This window comes from Amorphotheca resinae (assembly GCF_003019875.1).
Source record: "Amorphotheca resinae ATCC 22711 unplaced genomic scaffold M430scaffold_13, whole genome shotgun sequence".
NCBI classification, from domain to species: domain Eukaryota; kingdom Fungi; phylum Ascomycota; class Leotiomycetes; order Helotiales; family Amorphothecaceae; genus Amorphotheca; species Amorphotheca resinae.
Window position 1 is genome coordinate 179,816 of NW_020194483.1, and position 12,428 is coordinate 192,243.

General features: G+C 50.7%; 6 protein-coding genes across 6 annotated transcripts; 3 read left to right on the forward strand and 3 right to left on the reverse strand.

Annotated features, from left to right (window-relative positions):
* Nucleotides 1–82: 82 nt before the first annotated feature.
* On the reverse strand, nucleotides 83–904 carry M430DRAFT_128576 (hypothetical protein). The gene is made up of 2 exons (XM_024862069.1): nucleotides 732–904; nucleotides 83–662 (listed from the first exon to the last, which is right to left on the reverse strand). The coding sequence occupies exons 1-2, from the start codon at nucleotides 886–888 to the stop codon at nucleotides 325–327; spliced, it is 495 nt and encodes a 164-aa protein (XP_024716927.1). The 5' UTR covers nucleotides 889–904; the 3' UTR covers nucleotides 83–324.
* Nucleotides 905–1,215: 311 nt separating this feature from the next.
* On the forward strand, nucleotides 1,216–2,018 carry M430DRAFT_53923 (hypothetical protein; the record flags this gene model as incomplete). Its single annotated transcript, XM_024868430.1, has 3 exons — nucleotides 1,216–1,311; nucleotides 1,359–1,455; nucleotides 1,501–2,018. The coding sequence occupies 3 exons, from the start codon at nucleotides 1,216–1,218 to the stop codon at nucleotides 2,016–2,018; spliced, it is 711 nt and encodes a 236-aa protein (XP_024716928.1).
* Nucleotides 2,019–2,208: 190 nt separating this feature from the next.
* M430DRAFT_109604 (hypothetical protein) lies at nucleotides 2,209–3,924 on the reverse strand (the record flags this gene model as incomplete). The annotated part of the gene is made up of 2 exons (XM_024861291.1): nucleotides 2,209–3,730; nucleotides 3,830–3,924. 2 exons carry the CDS (start codon nucleotides 3,922–3,924, stop codon nucleotides 2,209–2,211), a joined length of 1,617 nt encoding a protein of 538 aa, XP_024716929.1.
* Nucleotides 3,925–4,434: 510 nt separating this feature from the next.
* Nucleotides 4,435–5,216, reverse strand: M430DRAFT_186448 (hypothetical protein). The gene has a single exon (XM_024863914.1). It carries the CDS (start codon nucleotides 4,900–4,902, stop codon nucleotides 4,450–4,452), a length of 453 nt encoding a protein of 150 aa, XP_024716930.1. The 5' UTR covers nucleotides 4,903–5,216; the 3' UTR covers nucleotides 4,435–4,449.
* On the forward strand, nucleotides 4,890–6,812 carry M430DRAFT_45485 (hypothetical protein; the record flags this gene model as incomplete). Its single annotated transcript, XM_024867772.1, has 3 exons — nucleotides 4,890–4,906; nucleotides 5,775–6,305; nucleotides 6,383–6,812. The coding sequence occupies 3 exons, from the start codon at nucleotides 4,890–4,892 to the stop codon at nucleotides 6,498–6,500; spliced, it is 666 nt and encodes a 221-aa protein (XP_024716931.1). The 3' UTR covers nucleotides 6,501–6,812.
* Nucleotides 6,813–10,203: 3,391 nt separating this feature from the next.
* M430DRAFT_186462 (hypothetical protein) lies at nucleotides 10,204–10,703 on the forward strand. Its single transcript, XM_024863915.1, has 2 exons — nucleotides 10,204–10,244; nucleotides 10,312–10,703. The coding sequence occupies exon 2, from the start codon at nucleotides 10,403–10,405 to the stop codon at nucleotides 10,673–10,675; it is 273 nt and encodes a 90-aa protein (XP_024716932.1). The 5' UTR covers nucleotides 10,204–10,244; nucleotides 10,312–10,402; the 3' UTR covers nucleotides 10,676–10,703.
* Nucleotides 10,704–12,428: the final 1,725 nt, after the last annotated feature.

The window sequence follows — 12,428 nt, forward strand, 5'->3', positions numbered from 1 at the left end:
GATCCACATTCTCTTGTTCTTTTCTGGGGCCTTCTTGATACCCTCTTATAGAATTCTATAAGAATCTAGATTAACACAATCTCTTCCCGCCGCTGACCTTAGGATTTGTCAGCTATCAATCTGTGCACCCACCACTGCTACACATTGAATGAAAATGAGCCACATCACCTGGCAACCAGAATGGTGATTTCTTATAACCCAAACGTACATCCTAACTTACACATGCGCTCCCTCAGCGCAGGAAAAAATAGATGCCATCCCAAAACGCCATGCACAAGCTCAAGCTCCATACAAATGCTTTTTCTTTTCTCTTCTTCCCCACGCTCATCTATGCCGATCCTTGCTTGGCTGGCCTTCATCCCTTCTTGGAAAGCCTCCCACGCGCTCTGCCTTCTTGATGATATCCCTCCCCTTCTGCCCCTCACGATCCTCGATGGGAAGGCCCCACCACTCCCTGTGAAATCTCTCTTGCTCCTTCCTCCTCTCCTCTCGAGCCTCACGCTCCTTCTGCCGCTTTAACCTCGTCGCGAACCACTCTTCTCTCGCAGCGTCTTGTTCGGCCGGCGTGGCATGTGCCACCATACAGGTGTTCATCTCACGATTTCTAGCTCGGCATTTGAACGGCGCCGTGAAGGTGCGGCCCAGAGCGCACTCCGCAAACACTGCATGTCCAAGAATCAGCAAAAAAAGGCCCCAGATCCAATGTCAAGAAAACGGGCAACAACACGCACATCTGATTTCCTCCGCGCAATGGGCCCGCACGCGTGAATGGTACAGTTCTCGCACCTGCGCTTCCTGCGCGGCGGACAGGGGAAGCGGGTTCCGCGAGGGCATGGGTAAGCGTTCTTCATCGTCCACCGCGGTTGGTGGAGGAGCCATGGCTGCCATTCAGAAAAAAAACGAGGGATTGGGGGGCGGCGAGCGCGGGCTGCTGTGCTGTAGTCGAAAATCGTTATGGCATGTCTCGGGAGGTCGAGTGAAGCTTCGATCCCTGGACTAGGCGCTAGCGGCCGCGTGCCCCGGCGCTAGGAGGATATGCGAGAGGAGAGGCTGAGAAAGTTTAAAATCCGACATTTCATATTCTTCATACGACGACGAGCTCGACTCCGCTTCTCATCTACGTTGCGTCTTGGGTCCTACTTTCCTCTGAAGGTCCTATTTTCCTCTGGGTCTTTGAGTCATTTTGAAAGCGCTACTCGTCTGAGAACAACCACCATGTCTTCCATGCGAAATGCCGTTCAACGGCGCAACCACCGCGAAAGAGGACAGCCTGAAGAGCGTCAGAAATGGGGACTCCTCGAAAAGCACAAAGCAAGATCCCCTCTCCCCTGCATGCATGCCCTTCTAACAGTGCGCAGGACTATTCCGCGCGGGCGCGAGATTTCAACCAGAAGAAAGCCAAGCTCAAGCAGCTGCGGCAAAAGGTGCTAGAGAAGAACCCCGATGAGTTTTACTGTGAGTAACTCTTATTAAGATAATGTAAACATGCTTATGTTATAGTCGGGATGATGTCGCGCAAGGGGCCGTCGACAGGGAAGAACAGTGATGGGACGGTAGCCGGGGACCGAGGGAATGTCGCGCTGAGCCAGGATGCGGTGCGGCTGTACAAGACGCAGGATTTAGGGTATATCCGGACGATGCGGAATAAGACGGCGAAAGAGGTGGCCGAGTTGGAGCAGCGGGTGGTGGGGATCAAGGGGGAGGGCCGCAAGATCGTGTTTGTGGATGATGAGGTGGAGCAGAGGGAGAGGCTGGAGGAAGGGGATGTGGATATGGACGACGAGGACGAGGATGAGGATGGGGAGTTTGACCCCGAGGCAAGGAGGTTGAGGAGGTTGAAGGAGAGGGAGGAGGATAGATTGGAAGGCAGATTGGCTAATGCACGGCAGCGGTTAAAGGCGTTGACGGAAGCGGAAGAGGCGTTGGATCTACAGAGGGCGAAGATGGCGAAATCGCCCACGGTGGGCGGGGTCAATAAACAGGGCGTCAAGTTCAAGGTGCGAGAACGCAAGAGATGAAAAATGTTATTAATTGGCTATCATCAGACATGACGAAAAAGTGTACGCTGGGCTACTACTACTCGAGCTCGGCCGCATACCAAGTAAGTGCCTATCTAATATTCGAAGAGAGATATCGCCGGCGAATTTATATACCAAGAAGAAGATGAAACCCCTATCCCAGGACCCCCCTAACGCCTTGAAAGAATTATCATGATTTTTTACGTGTCAGACATTTGCTGAGCACGATTATAACCTTGGCTGTGGCCTTGAAAAGCATTGTCAGGGACCAGACCAGACATTTCACCAACATCCACAGCAAGCCACAGAAGCCCGGCACCTTCTCCTGCCTCTCCTTCCTATCCTTCATCGAGGACTCCTGACTCTCGAGATCCATCTCGAACTCCTCGATCCTTGTCTCCTTGTCCCTCCTCCCCTTCCCCTTGACCGCTTTCGACGATTTCGCTCCCGGCGACGGCGGCGCCACGACAGGCGGCGCTTCGAAGCGCTCGATGTTCTTCTTCTTCTCCTCTTCGATGGCGACGAGCATCAGCGCGCAGACAGCCACGTCCACGATATAAAAGCAGTCGATCTTAGCCGCGACGCCCGTGTCGACCTCGAGAGATCCCGAGCCGGCGCCGTCGCGCACCAGGCGGGCCAGGTTCCGCGGCAGCTGCTCGTGCTCCAGCACGTACTCGACCTTGGACCAGGCGGGCGAGCTGAAGATGGAGACTACGAAGGGGGTGCTGACCGCGGGGTGCACGAGATAGTATCTCCTGCTGTCCTCGTCCCAGACCAGGCGCCCGCACTCGTGCTCGGCCGCCGCGACGACCTGTTCGAAATTCGTGCGCGGGTTCGCGTTGTTGGCCAGCTCGATGACCATCTTGGAGGCGGCGCGCGGATAGAGCAGGGCGACGAGCCCGTCGTTCGGCGGGAAGCGCCGCGCGGTCTCCTCGAGCGTGGTGCCGAGCACTTCGATCCCGGCGTCGGGTTTCGAGGACGAGGATGCTGATGATGATCTCGAGCTGCTGGCTCCTCTCTTGGGCGTCTTGTTGGGGTCGTGGCGTAGCATGGTCATCTGTGCGGATGTTGAGGTGGGGTTCAGACGGAGCGTGTAGAAGGGATGGGTTGCGGAGGAGAGGGTGTGGACGGGCTCCTCGGCGGCGCTGCTCATCCTCATGCAGAATGTGCGGCCTTCTGATTGCTGGACCCTCCAGCCATTGACGACCTTCCATAACTGTTTCATCTCCTCGTTGCTGGAGGGCTCCATGACGGGGTCTTCTGAGATGCCGCGGGGGAATGACCCGGCGTTGATCCCCAGGATGCCCGGGCTTTGTAGAGGAGACCTCCCATCTGTGTGGTTAGGGGAATAGGGCCTTCGGTTGATGATTTCTCGGGGGATATGGGTGGGACTTGCTTGGGTGGGGAAGTACTGCTGGTGTTCGAGAGGAAGGTCTGGATTATATCTCGGGAATATTGAACGCATCACGGGCTCCTCTCCACGAGGTGGAGAACTGTGGAGGCCTGTCTTGGCTATGGATTGACGAAAAGGATTGCTGTTGCCCCGTACCAAGGTAGGAGTTTCGGAGGAGGATGTGTTCGATCTACCCGCTCCGTGGTGCACTGCTGAAGGCACCGCAATAGGAGATTCCCGACCAGTCTGAGGCGTCTGCCGTCCTCCAAGACTCGACTGCCTCCCGTCTGTAGATGGTCGTCCCAGGGGACCGTTCTGGCTGCCATCCAGGGCAGATTGCTGGCCATCCAAGGGGAAATCAGGAGATTCCGGCCTCTCAACGGCGGAGTGGGGAGGAGATTGAGGATTGATAGCATACCGCCTCGTACTCGGCTTCCTCGATGGGTTATTGGGCTTTGAAGGAGGTGGAAACAATTTGAAGCCCATACTCACAGGCTTGTTGCTTTCTGACATGGTGAGAATGATGTCTTGCTGGGTATACCAGCTCTCCTTAGTTCAAGAGTTCAAGAATTCACAGAATGATCAAACATCAATCCAACCTCTACTACCATACGTATAGCCCCCCTAAGGAGTGCCCATTCCTGCTGTTCTATATAGCACCTAGGTAACCCACCTCTTCTTCAACGGGCGCCTATGATCCAAATTTGGACAGCCTGCCATTCTGCATCTCTGGATTCCGATGGTGTGCGGTTTTCTACAAATAGATCCACGGTCGCTCAGGCTGCTTACGGGCTACGGGGGACAGCGAGTCATCGGGCTGGGTTGCGGGGGGACATCCTCGTGGGCGGCACGATGCAGCGTGATGGGGCTCGTGGTTGGGTGGTGGGCAAGCGCTCTCCGCGGCGATATTTGCAGGGGGGGGGGGTCTACAGTAAGTTGTCAGTAGGCAAGAGAGGAAAAATACCTCCCGAAAGCTGTCATGTGACCTCGTCCTCCAGCGACTCCTGAATAATATCACAGAGAGGGGGGGTGCTGGGATCAACATGAAAAAGAGGAGAGTCGGCTCTGTGGAAGAGACGTGCTTCTAGCGATGCGGCCAATGCGTGGGAGCTGCTGATTGATGATCTGAGGATCCATTGAGTGGACAGTGCAGGAAGAAGTGGAAAGGAATAATCGCGCAACTCTCTCGACTCTTGTTATTGGGCGCATTCGATCGCACGAGCACCTGGCAAGGCTGCAAGGCTGGCTTGGCTGGGCACTGCTTAGTATAGTACAGTACAGATAAATGCCTTCTCCAGCGCAGAGGCAGCCCACAGCCAGACAAGACAATTGCCGGGCGCACATCATGGCTGGCTCAGGGCGCACGTGAAGACGAAAGCGTCGCGAAACACTGGAGATCCGAGGGGTCGATGATACTCGATGGTGCAGATGGCTGATGGAGGGGGAAAGTGTGGAGAAGAGGGTCCCCACATCCGGCCATGGATACAGCATCGGAGTGCGTGAAGATCACGGCGAGACTGCGGCGGAGGATTGAGGATGATGATGATGATGATGATGATGATGATTGCTTTTGTGAGGGGAGAGGGAGGGAGGAGAGGGAGGAGACTTGAGAGGAGAGTCAAGGAGAGAAGAAAAGGACGGGAGAGAGGAGAGGAGAGAGAAGAGAGAAAGAAGAGAGGCTGAAAGGAGAGACTCGACAGGAATCAAGTTCTCCCTCCTCCGACATTCCTGATGCTCTCTCTCTCTTCTCTCTCTCCCCTCCTCATCCGAGACATGGAATCATACGTGAGACGGACTCTCGTCCCCCCAGTTCCAACGCAACGACAGACAGACAAGAAACATCAAAAGCAGCAATAATCCGCGGCTCTGGCGCCAGGGGGGAAACACCGATTCGTCTTTTCGTTGGCTGCGGGAAACATCGACAGGCATTTACTGTGGTGCCGACGAGGATGCGCTCAAGGGTTGAGGGCGCAGCGGGTAGATTGGCGGGGAGAGGAGGGGCAGCAGCGGCGGCAGCATGCTTCTTTTGGCGGACGTGGGTGCGTTTGGAGACGATGGAGGGGCGAGCGTGGTCAGTCATGATTGCGATGGTTGGGAGGGTTAATGGACAGGTGGATGGATCAAGTCGGAGAATAGATTGAGTTGGCAGAGGGATCGACGAGTTTGATGAGAAGATAAGGAGAGGAGATAGATTGAGGATCTCCTGCTTCTAGTGAGGCGGGTGGCGTGGTGGGGTGAGTTGAGATTGTTGATTCGGAGGTGACGAATTGACGAGAGTGAGTGAGTGAGTGGATTCTGTAATGTGCAAAAGGGGATCCAGCGGCGGGGAGCGGTGTTGATGAGTTATATAGCTGATCTTCCAGTGGAAGTGTGGAGAGTTGTCCCCATCTGAATCCCATTTCTTCCCATTTATCCCGTCTGTCCCATGAACGGGATCCGGTTCCACTCTTTCGCGAGTCTCTGGCGACGGCGGGCGGACATGACATCAGAGGGATCGGGTGCTGCGGCCTGGGCTACTACCTCATAACCAACCAAAAGCGCTTCTCGCCCTACGAGCTCGCCGGTATCAGCGTCGGCTCCCTCGCCCTCGGTCTCGGCGTCTTTGATCTTGGGCGCCGCCGCGGGATCAGCGAGGGCGCGAGCTTTGCGCTGCGCAGCGGCGACGAGCGGAAGGAGGGCGAGGAGGAGGAGGATTGGAGAGGCGAGTTCAAGGGCCGCGAATATGCGGATCTGAAGACCGAGGATAAGGTTAGCTGGTTGAGGAAGGAGGAGAAGAAAATTAGAGATATGCAGGCCCAGGAGAAATTCAGGTGCGGACAGGCGTACATCGCCAAGGAGGAGGCGTACGCTGCATATGAGAAGCATGGAGGATATGGCGGGCAGGATTGGAAGAAGTACGTTTCTCTTTCCTTTCTTTCCTCGCAAGCAGAGTACATATGAGGGACCAATCTTGCTAACACCGGCAATCCAGCTACAACCAAGCAGACGAGACATGCCAAGCCATGTACAACGAATACCAACGGCAACAAAAGCGCCTCGGCCAAATCCGGGTCGAGATCAACGAGCTCAACGAGCTCAACGGCTCCTGAATGATACCCTTATCCACAGCGCTGGCCGCCCCCACGATCGCGTGATCACAAACCCATCCCGCTCGGGGAAAGGACGACGCGCGCAGGACACGCATATGAGATTGCAACAAGCAAAAGAACCCCGAGACTTGTCGGATCGTGATACCTAGATAGACCTGGATGATTTCTGGATGAGCACGGAGGGAGACGCATGCATACCCGGTTCCGGTTCCTTTATAAATTACCTATCTACAGGATAGAGAGTGCATCTTTTTTTTCGAAGAGGGTATAGATTATTGTTAAATAGATCGGTCGGAGATAGGGATAGGATATAATATATTCGCTCTACTCTATGCGGGGGACGCCGGTGAGAGGGAGGTGCTGTGCCGTTGGTTTGAAAAGGGTGTTGGCAGTACCTTGGGGATGAGCTAACCTGCTGCAAGGCGGCTTTCAGGACCTAGGTGGTTCTGTCTTATGGATTATCTTGCATTATCCTCTCTATCTTTTCCTCTCTCTTCTCCTTTCCTTCATGCTTCTCCAGAATTCTAATCTCGCATTATTCATATCATCAACCCACGAAAAGTAAATCCAGCCGCTCATTCCTTACATATCACCTTTACAGATCCCAAGGACGGATCAATATACCGGACTTCTAACAGCAGTACCTTTTGTCACCTTGATCATTTCTCTAAAAGACAAAGCTACTCTACCTTATCTAACTTGTACATCAAGGATCCTGGCTAGACTTAACCGGCAAAGAGATAAAGTGAGGGACGAAAGATGAACGTTAGTCTGACCTAGTCGGGTATCATTTCAATGTGATCTCGTGCATGCATATCGAAGCACTGGACACAAATGCACTATCAAAGACTTTCTACATCTGGCTGCTTCTCGGGGAAGACGGTTTTTGTATCTGTATATAGCGTAGCAATGGATACTATAGATGTAGATGAACCAACTCATAGGACCAGTACAAGAGCCTGGATCTAGCTCAGCAGTTCTTCCACAGACTGACTCCGCACTTAAGCATGAAACGCCGCAGCGGCAGCTGGAAAGATAGCTGGTTGTTGGGAACTTGGGGAGCCAGTTTGGAGGAAGGAAAGGGGTCATGAATGCTGTGTTATTACAACTCCTAGGTAGAAAGCTCTACTATGCTACGGTAATCGCTACACCCTTCCAGCCCTTCGCAGGTTGAAGAAATGACCTTCTTCTTGGCAGACCTTGTAGCAGAGATGGGGGCGGGGTAGTGCCCATTGCGAAGACCCCGCTTTATTGCTGATGTAGCATTTGAGGCCTAATGTTATCAGATGTATTGAGTTCTTCGGATTGATGCTCGACAAAGAGTGCAGACTATATGTATTTTTAGGATCACCTCTTTGATACAAAGGCCTGGTCTTCAAAGGGGGTTCAACTTTCAGTTATGCAAGGCATCTCATTAGATCTCAGAGCCTGGAGAAGAGAAATTCAAGACAGGCTCTCTCTCAGTAGTAGAGATAGTAAAGGTTCATGAGTCTGGTTCTTTCCGCTCATCATCACGTCAAGATTTATATCTTTAATGTTGGCAATAAGCTAGAGGGCAAGTTGCAAGTCAGAAAGCTCCCCTTACGAGACTTATCACAGCCTAGAAATTCTTTAGGAAGCTGTCTTCTATCTCCGAGATTCATCTGCAGGATTAACAAGGCTGTTTCGTGGTCTATAGCGTCAGAGACACAGGGTTCTATCCAGACCACGTTTGACGAGAAGAGCTGAGCAGGATGGTCTGAGTTCTTAGCTGTGTCAGATAGATACATGATTCAAAGGGACAGAAAGTTGGACTGTCACCTACAATTGCTATAAACTTTATCTGTCCGGCTAAACAGGCCAGGGGAAGTATTGTAAGGGGATACTCTAAAGTGACCTCTTAGTACCTATGCACTACTTGCTTACACAATTATACTCTGTAACTTTCTAGGCTACAACATAAGTGGATAAGTAGTTGGACTACTCGAGGCGATCACCTTGCTCTTCTTGTACCGAGGATCCCTAGAAATCCACATCTTCGTTGCTACACGGCACGTGAGCCCCTTTTCCCCAAGCACCCATAAGCGATCTCGCTAAGGCACGACAGATCAAGAGAACTAGCGCCTTCCCTTCTACCTACCTACCTTCTCCATCTATATATTTCTACCTTTGGACTGACAAGTCTTGTCTTTACACTGCGCTCTATGCTGTCGGCGGATCATTAGAGGATGGAAGTCTATTTAGGGTAAGTCTGTCGCGCTGAATTACACCTTGAACTCATGGTACGCAAACACAGCACGCAGCTTTAGAAAGCTCTGTTCTTGTTGCGAACGAGATTCTCGTTGTGAAGAAGAAAGCCAGTACTTTCGAACACGTATTCACGCTGTGAATCTATTGTCTCATCTTGATTTCTCGTTGTCGATTTTCTTTTTTTCTGTTTTTTGTTCTTAAGCTCTGAAAGAAACGACAGAACTTCGCAGATGTACCTACCAAGCGGCCCAAGCCTTAAGCAAGGCCCCTCTCTACACCTGCACAGCTCTTACACTACCTAGTTCTACAGGTGTCACTAAAAGATGAAAGCTTAAGATGAGCATGCTGTACAGGCGTGCTTACCTAAAGGAACTTCTATTCTCTACTATAGGCCTTTAGAAACAGCCCTAGAAAAGAAGAGTCCCCGAGAGAGAACATCCTATAAAAAAAGAGCAGCCCGCTCTCTGAGAAAAAGGAGAGTAATAACCTACAAGCTCAAGGAGCAACGCCTGCTGGTACTTGTGGAAAACCGGAGTTCAGAGCTCGATAATTAGCGAGATCACGTACTCTAACAAGTTCCTAAAGTTAGTGAATGTTACGACGTGTGCAAGTTCCCCAAAGCGCTCTACGAACAAAACACATCTTTACATTACATTAGCACATAAGAGAATCATTATTGACTTTGGAATGAAGACAACTTAGGGGTAGGACTAACCTTATCTCATTGCAGCCCACGGTCTTGTTAAGAATCCCGATAGTTGCTTTGACCCAGGGGAAAGCGCGAAGGGCCCACGGATTCTAAACCACATCAACCTTTAAAGAGAGCATTCCTTCTCAAACGACACCCTTCGAGAAGTCGTCGACGCTCTCTAAGGCATTGAAGCCTTCAAGCTTGAAGGTGTTTTCTAGCTTACAGGCAATAGACTTTCACTATCACCGAACGTGTAGGCAGGAAAGTCTTACCATCCTTTATTTGCTCTAATGCCGCTTTCTACAAGTTTCCTCAGAGATCGCATATCCAGATCCGTCAGCCCTGAGAGAGAAAGCACCACAGGGCACCGAGTTCGATAATTCCATATATGTGACCTCATCAAGCCTCGGCACTTATAGCATTGTCGCCACTGGTTTGCTTCTGCCAGCTCCAACACTTCCTTGAGATTATCAACCGCTGCACAATCACTATTGTGCGATGCTCGCACAGCGTGCAGGTTATCTGTACACTTTCCACAAGCACCACGGCCTCCCTGGACCCTGGATATCCTTTGGATGGATGGATGTAGCGCACCTGGGATCCAGGCAGTATTTTGACTGCGTAGTATTCTCCATCAATTTCTTCCTGCATACCTTGATCCTTCCTGGCTTCAAGAATCGCCGAGCAGCTTCAAGGACGATAACGTGATTTGACTAGCAGCGGGGAGGGAATAGCTCCCTAGTACCAGGTGCTCGGATCTACCAGGCCACCTCTGCGCACAAGGGATGTGGACTTATCTCGGACGAACCGTAGCGCAAGAAAACGTGAGTATCCATTATCCGCGCCGTCAGACTACCCTCTCTGTGGACAAGCCATATTAATACCCCCTAGATGCCTGTCAGTCTCGACCTCTACCTTTGAGTAGACTTGACCAGCTCCGCTGGTCCCGGTGAAGAAATTATAAAACGATCAAGGACTGTGTATGATCTTACGAATCCTCAACACAATAATGTCGCTTAGAATTCGTCCTGCATTCTGTACCGTGAAAGTCAATTTTCACAATCTCAAACGGCAAAATGTGCGCTGCATTGGCCAACACTGTAAGTTATTCTACACTGTGCTCTTATTGGAAGTTCGCAAGTACAGACGAAACAAGTCTCGCTGTTGGGAGACTCAGACCGCTGTGAAGAACGACAAGCCGATTGTCGCTGTCAAGGAATTCAGACCGTTGTGGAAAATGAGATGGAAGACTTGACCGACATGGCTGACTGAACAGCGAAAGATCTCAATGGAGTGGTTGTTGGAGTAGATTCAATTGCTGTTCGGATTACACGTCGGTATCTGCAGAAATCCTTCAAAGAAGAGAGTAGGTTTCTCAAGTTGTAATAGGATATGGTAGCTCACCAGTACCGAGAAAGCAAGTGTATCTGTTGAGGAATTCAGACCGTGGTTCAGGATGAATACGAGACTTACAGCCCGCGTCAAAAAGCAGTAGCCCCATCCTCCAGGATCTCACGATGCTCCCCTAGACGAGCAGCCAGCACAACAACAGCCAAGTGAATATATCTTAGGTATCAGCTTTAGTTAGCTCTCCTTATCACTTCCTCAAGGATCCAGAGCCGAAGATTTCTTTTAGTAGCGTCACCATCCCGTTATTTAGATCCCCTGCACAGCGTCACATACCCTCTCCCGTGCACAATTACAGAAAAAGGGGTGTCTAATCACGTGGTTTAATTTCACGCACTGTCTCTTCCTCGGTCCTGTAAAGAGCTCCAACCCTCTTCCCAACGCCCAAGGCTCGAATCTACGAATCTACGAATGCCAATTTACAGGTAAGTACAGTATCTTAAAACAGTAGAAGTTATGCTAATACAGATTTATAGAGATGCAGACCTTCGAGGCTTCGAGCACCGTCTCAACCTCCAATCTTCAGAACTACGAATACTCTCCTCTCCCCCTCCTTCTCTTACTGCCTGATGCGCAGATCCTCATTCGATTTTATATGTTTGAAACTGTCTTTCTCTAAATCACTCAAGATCTGGATTCCGAGATGTCTCTCTATCGGATTTTATCATTTCTGTCTATCCAGGATGTATCTATCGGGAGGGGTGAGGGGTTGCGAAGTAAAAGTTTTAAGGAAGAGCGTGCTTGATTCAAGATCTTGACAAGTGGAAGTTTACAGTCTTAATTCCATCAATATCAAACAAAGATTGCGTTACAAGTCTCGTGCTGCTCAGGGTAGGTAAATGATAGTGTCAAAATCTCTCACTCCTATTGATTCCAATGTCTATATACGACGACTTAAACTATACCCTTAAATTCCCTTCCTCTTCTATACACATGCATAACTGCTTTTCCACCTGAGCCATCTCACGATGTACTGCAGCTCCCCTTCCCTCTTTCCCTGCCAATCAAAAGCGAAGCGAACTAAACAAAACGCTCAGCTATCCAGAACCATGCAAGCCAGGCCAAAACAAGCGACATAAATACAGCACAAGAAGGGAGTAGTTAACTTTCTATGAAACGAAAAAAGCCAAGGCCCATGACAAAACGCCGCGCAATACAAGAAGAGTAGAATAGCAGATCTGTGATTTAAATTTTACTTATACTCAATATTCTTACTACTTTCGCCAGGAAAACCGACCTTTTTTTTTGCTGCACATATTTCTTTTTTTTTATTTTGGTTGCTTCCACCGCCAATGATGATAGACGAACGCCCAAGCAAACAAGCGACCAAGTGACGAGGGAAATCCGAGGTGTTGGGAGTCGCTCGGCAAAGGAGGGGAGCGGATGATATGACTACCGGAGTAGCACTCAACACCTCGGTTTATTTTTTCCGTCGAAAGAAGGGAAGCATGCAAGCACAAGCACAAGCACAATTCTATCCAGCCCATCCAATCCCAGGTCTTCCTTTGCCAATCAATCTATCCGGGGTATAGTTCTTACTCGTTCGTTCATGACTCGAGAAATGTCTTTGTTCAAAAAAAACTCCGCCCAATGCAGTTTTG

What these genes read in the sequence shown, in the direction of transcription:
- M430DRAFT_186448 (XM_024863914.1), bottom strand. Translation starts at nt 4,902, where the DNA reads ATGCTGTATCCATGGCCGGATGTGGGGACCCTCTTCTCCACACTTTCC.
- M430DRAFT_186462 (XM_024863915.1), top strand. Translation starts at nt 10,403, where the DNA reads ATGATCTTACGAATCCTCAACACAATAATGTCGCTTAGAATTCGTCCT.
- M430DRAFT_128576 (XM_024862069.1), bottom strand. Translation starts at nt 888, where the DNA reads ATGGCAGCCATGGCTCCTCCACCAACCGCGGTGGACGATGAAGAACGC. An exon ending in TTGCGCGGAGGAAATCAGAT is followed by an intron (nt 663 to 731) that starts GTGCGTGTTGTT and finishes TTGGACATGCAG; the next exon opens with TGTTTGCGGAGTGCGCTCTG.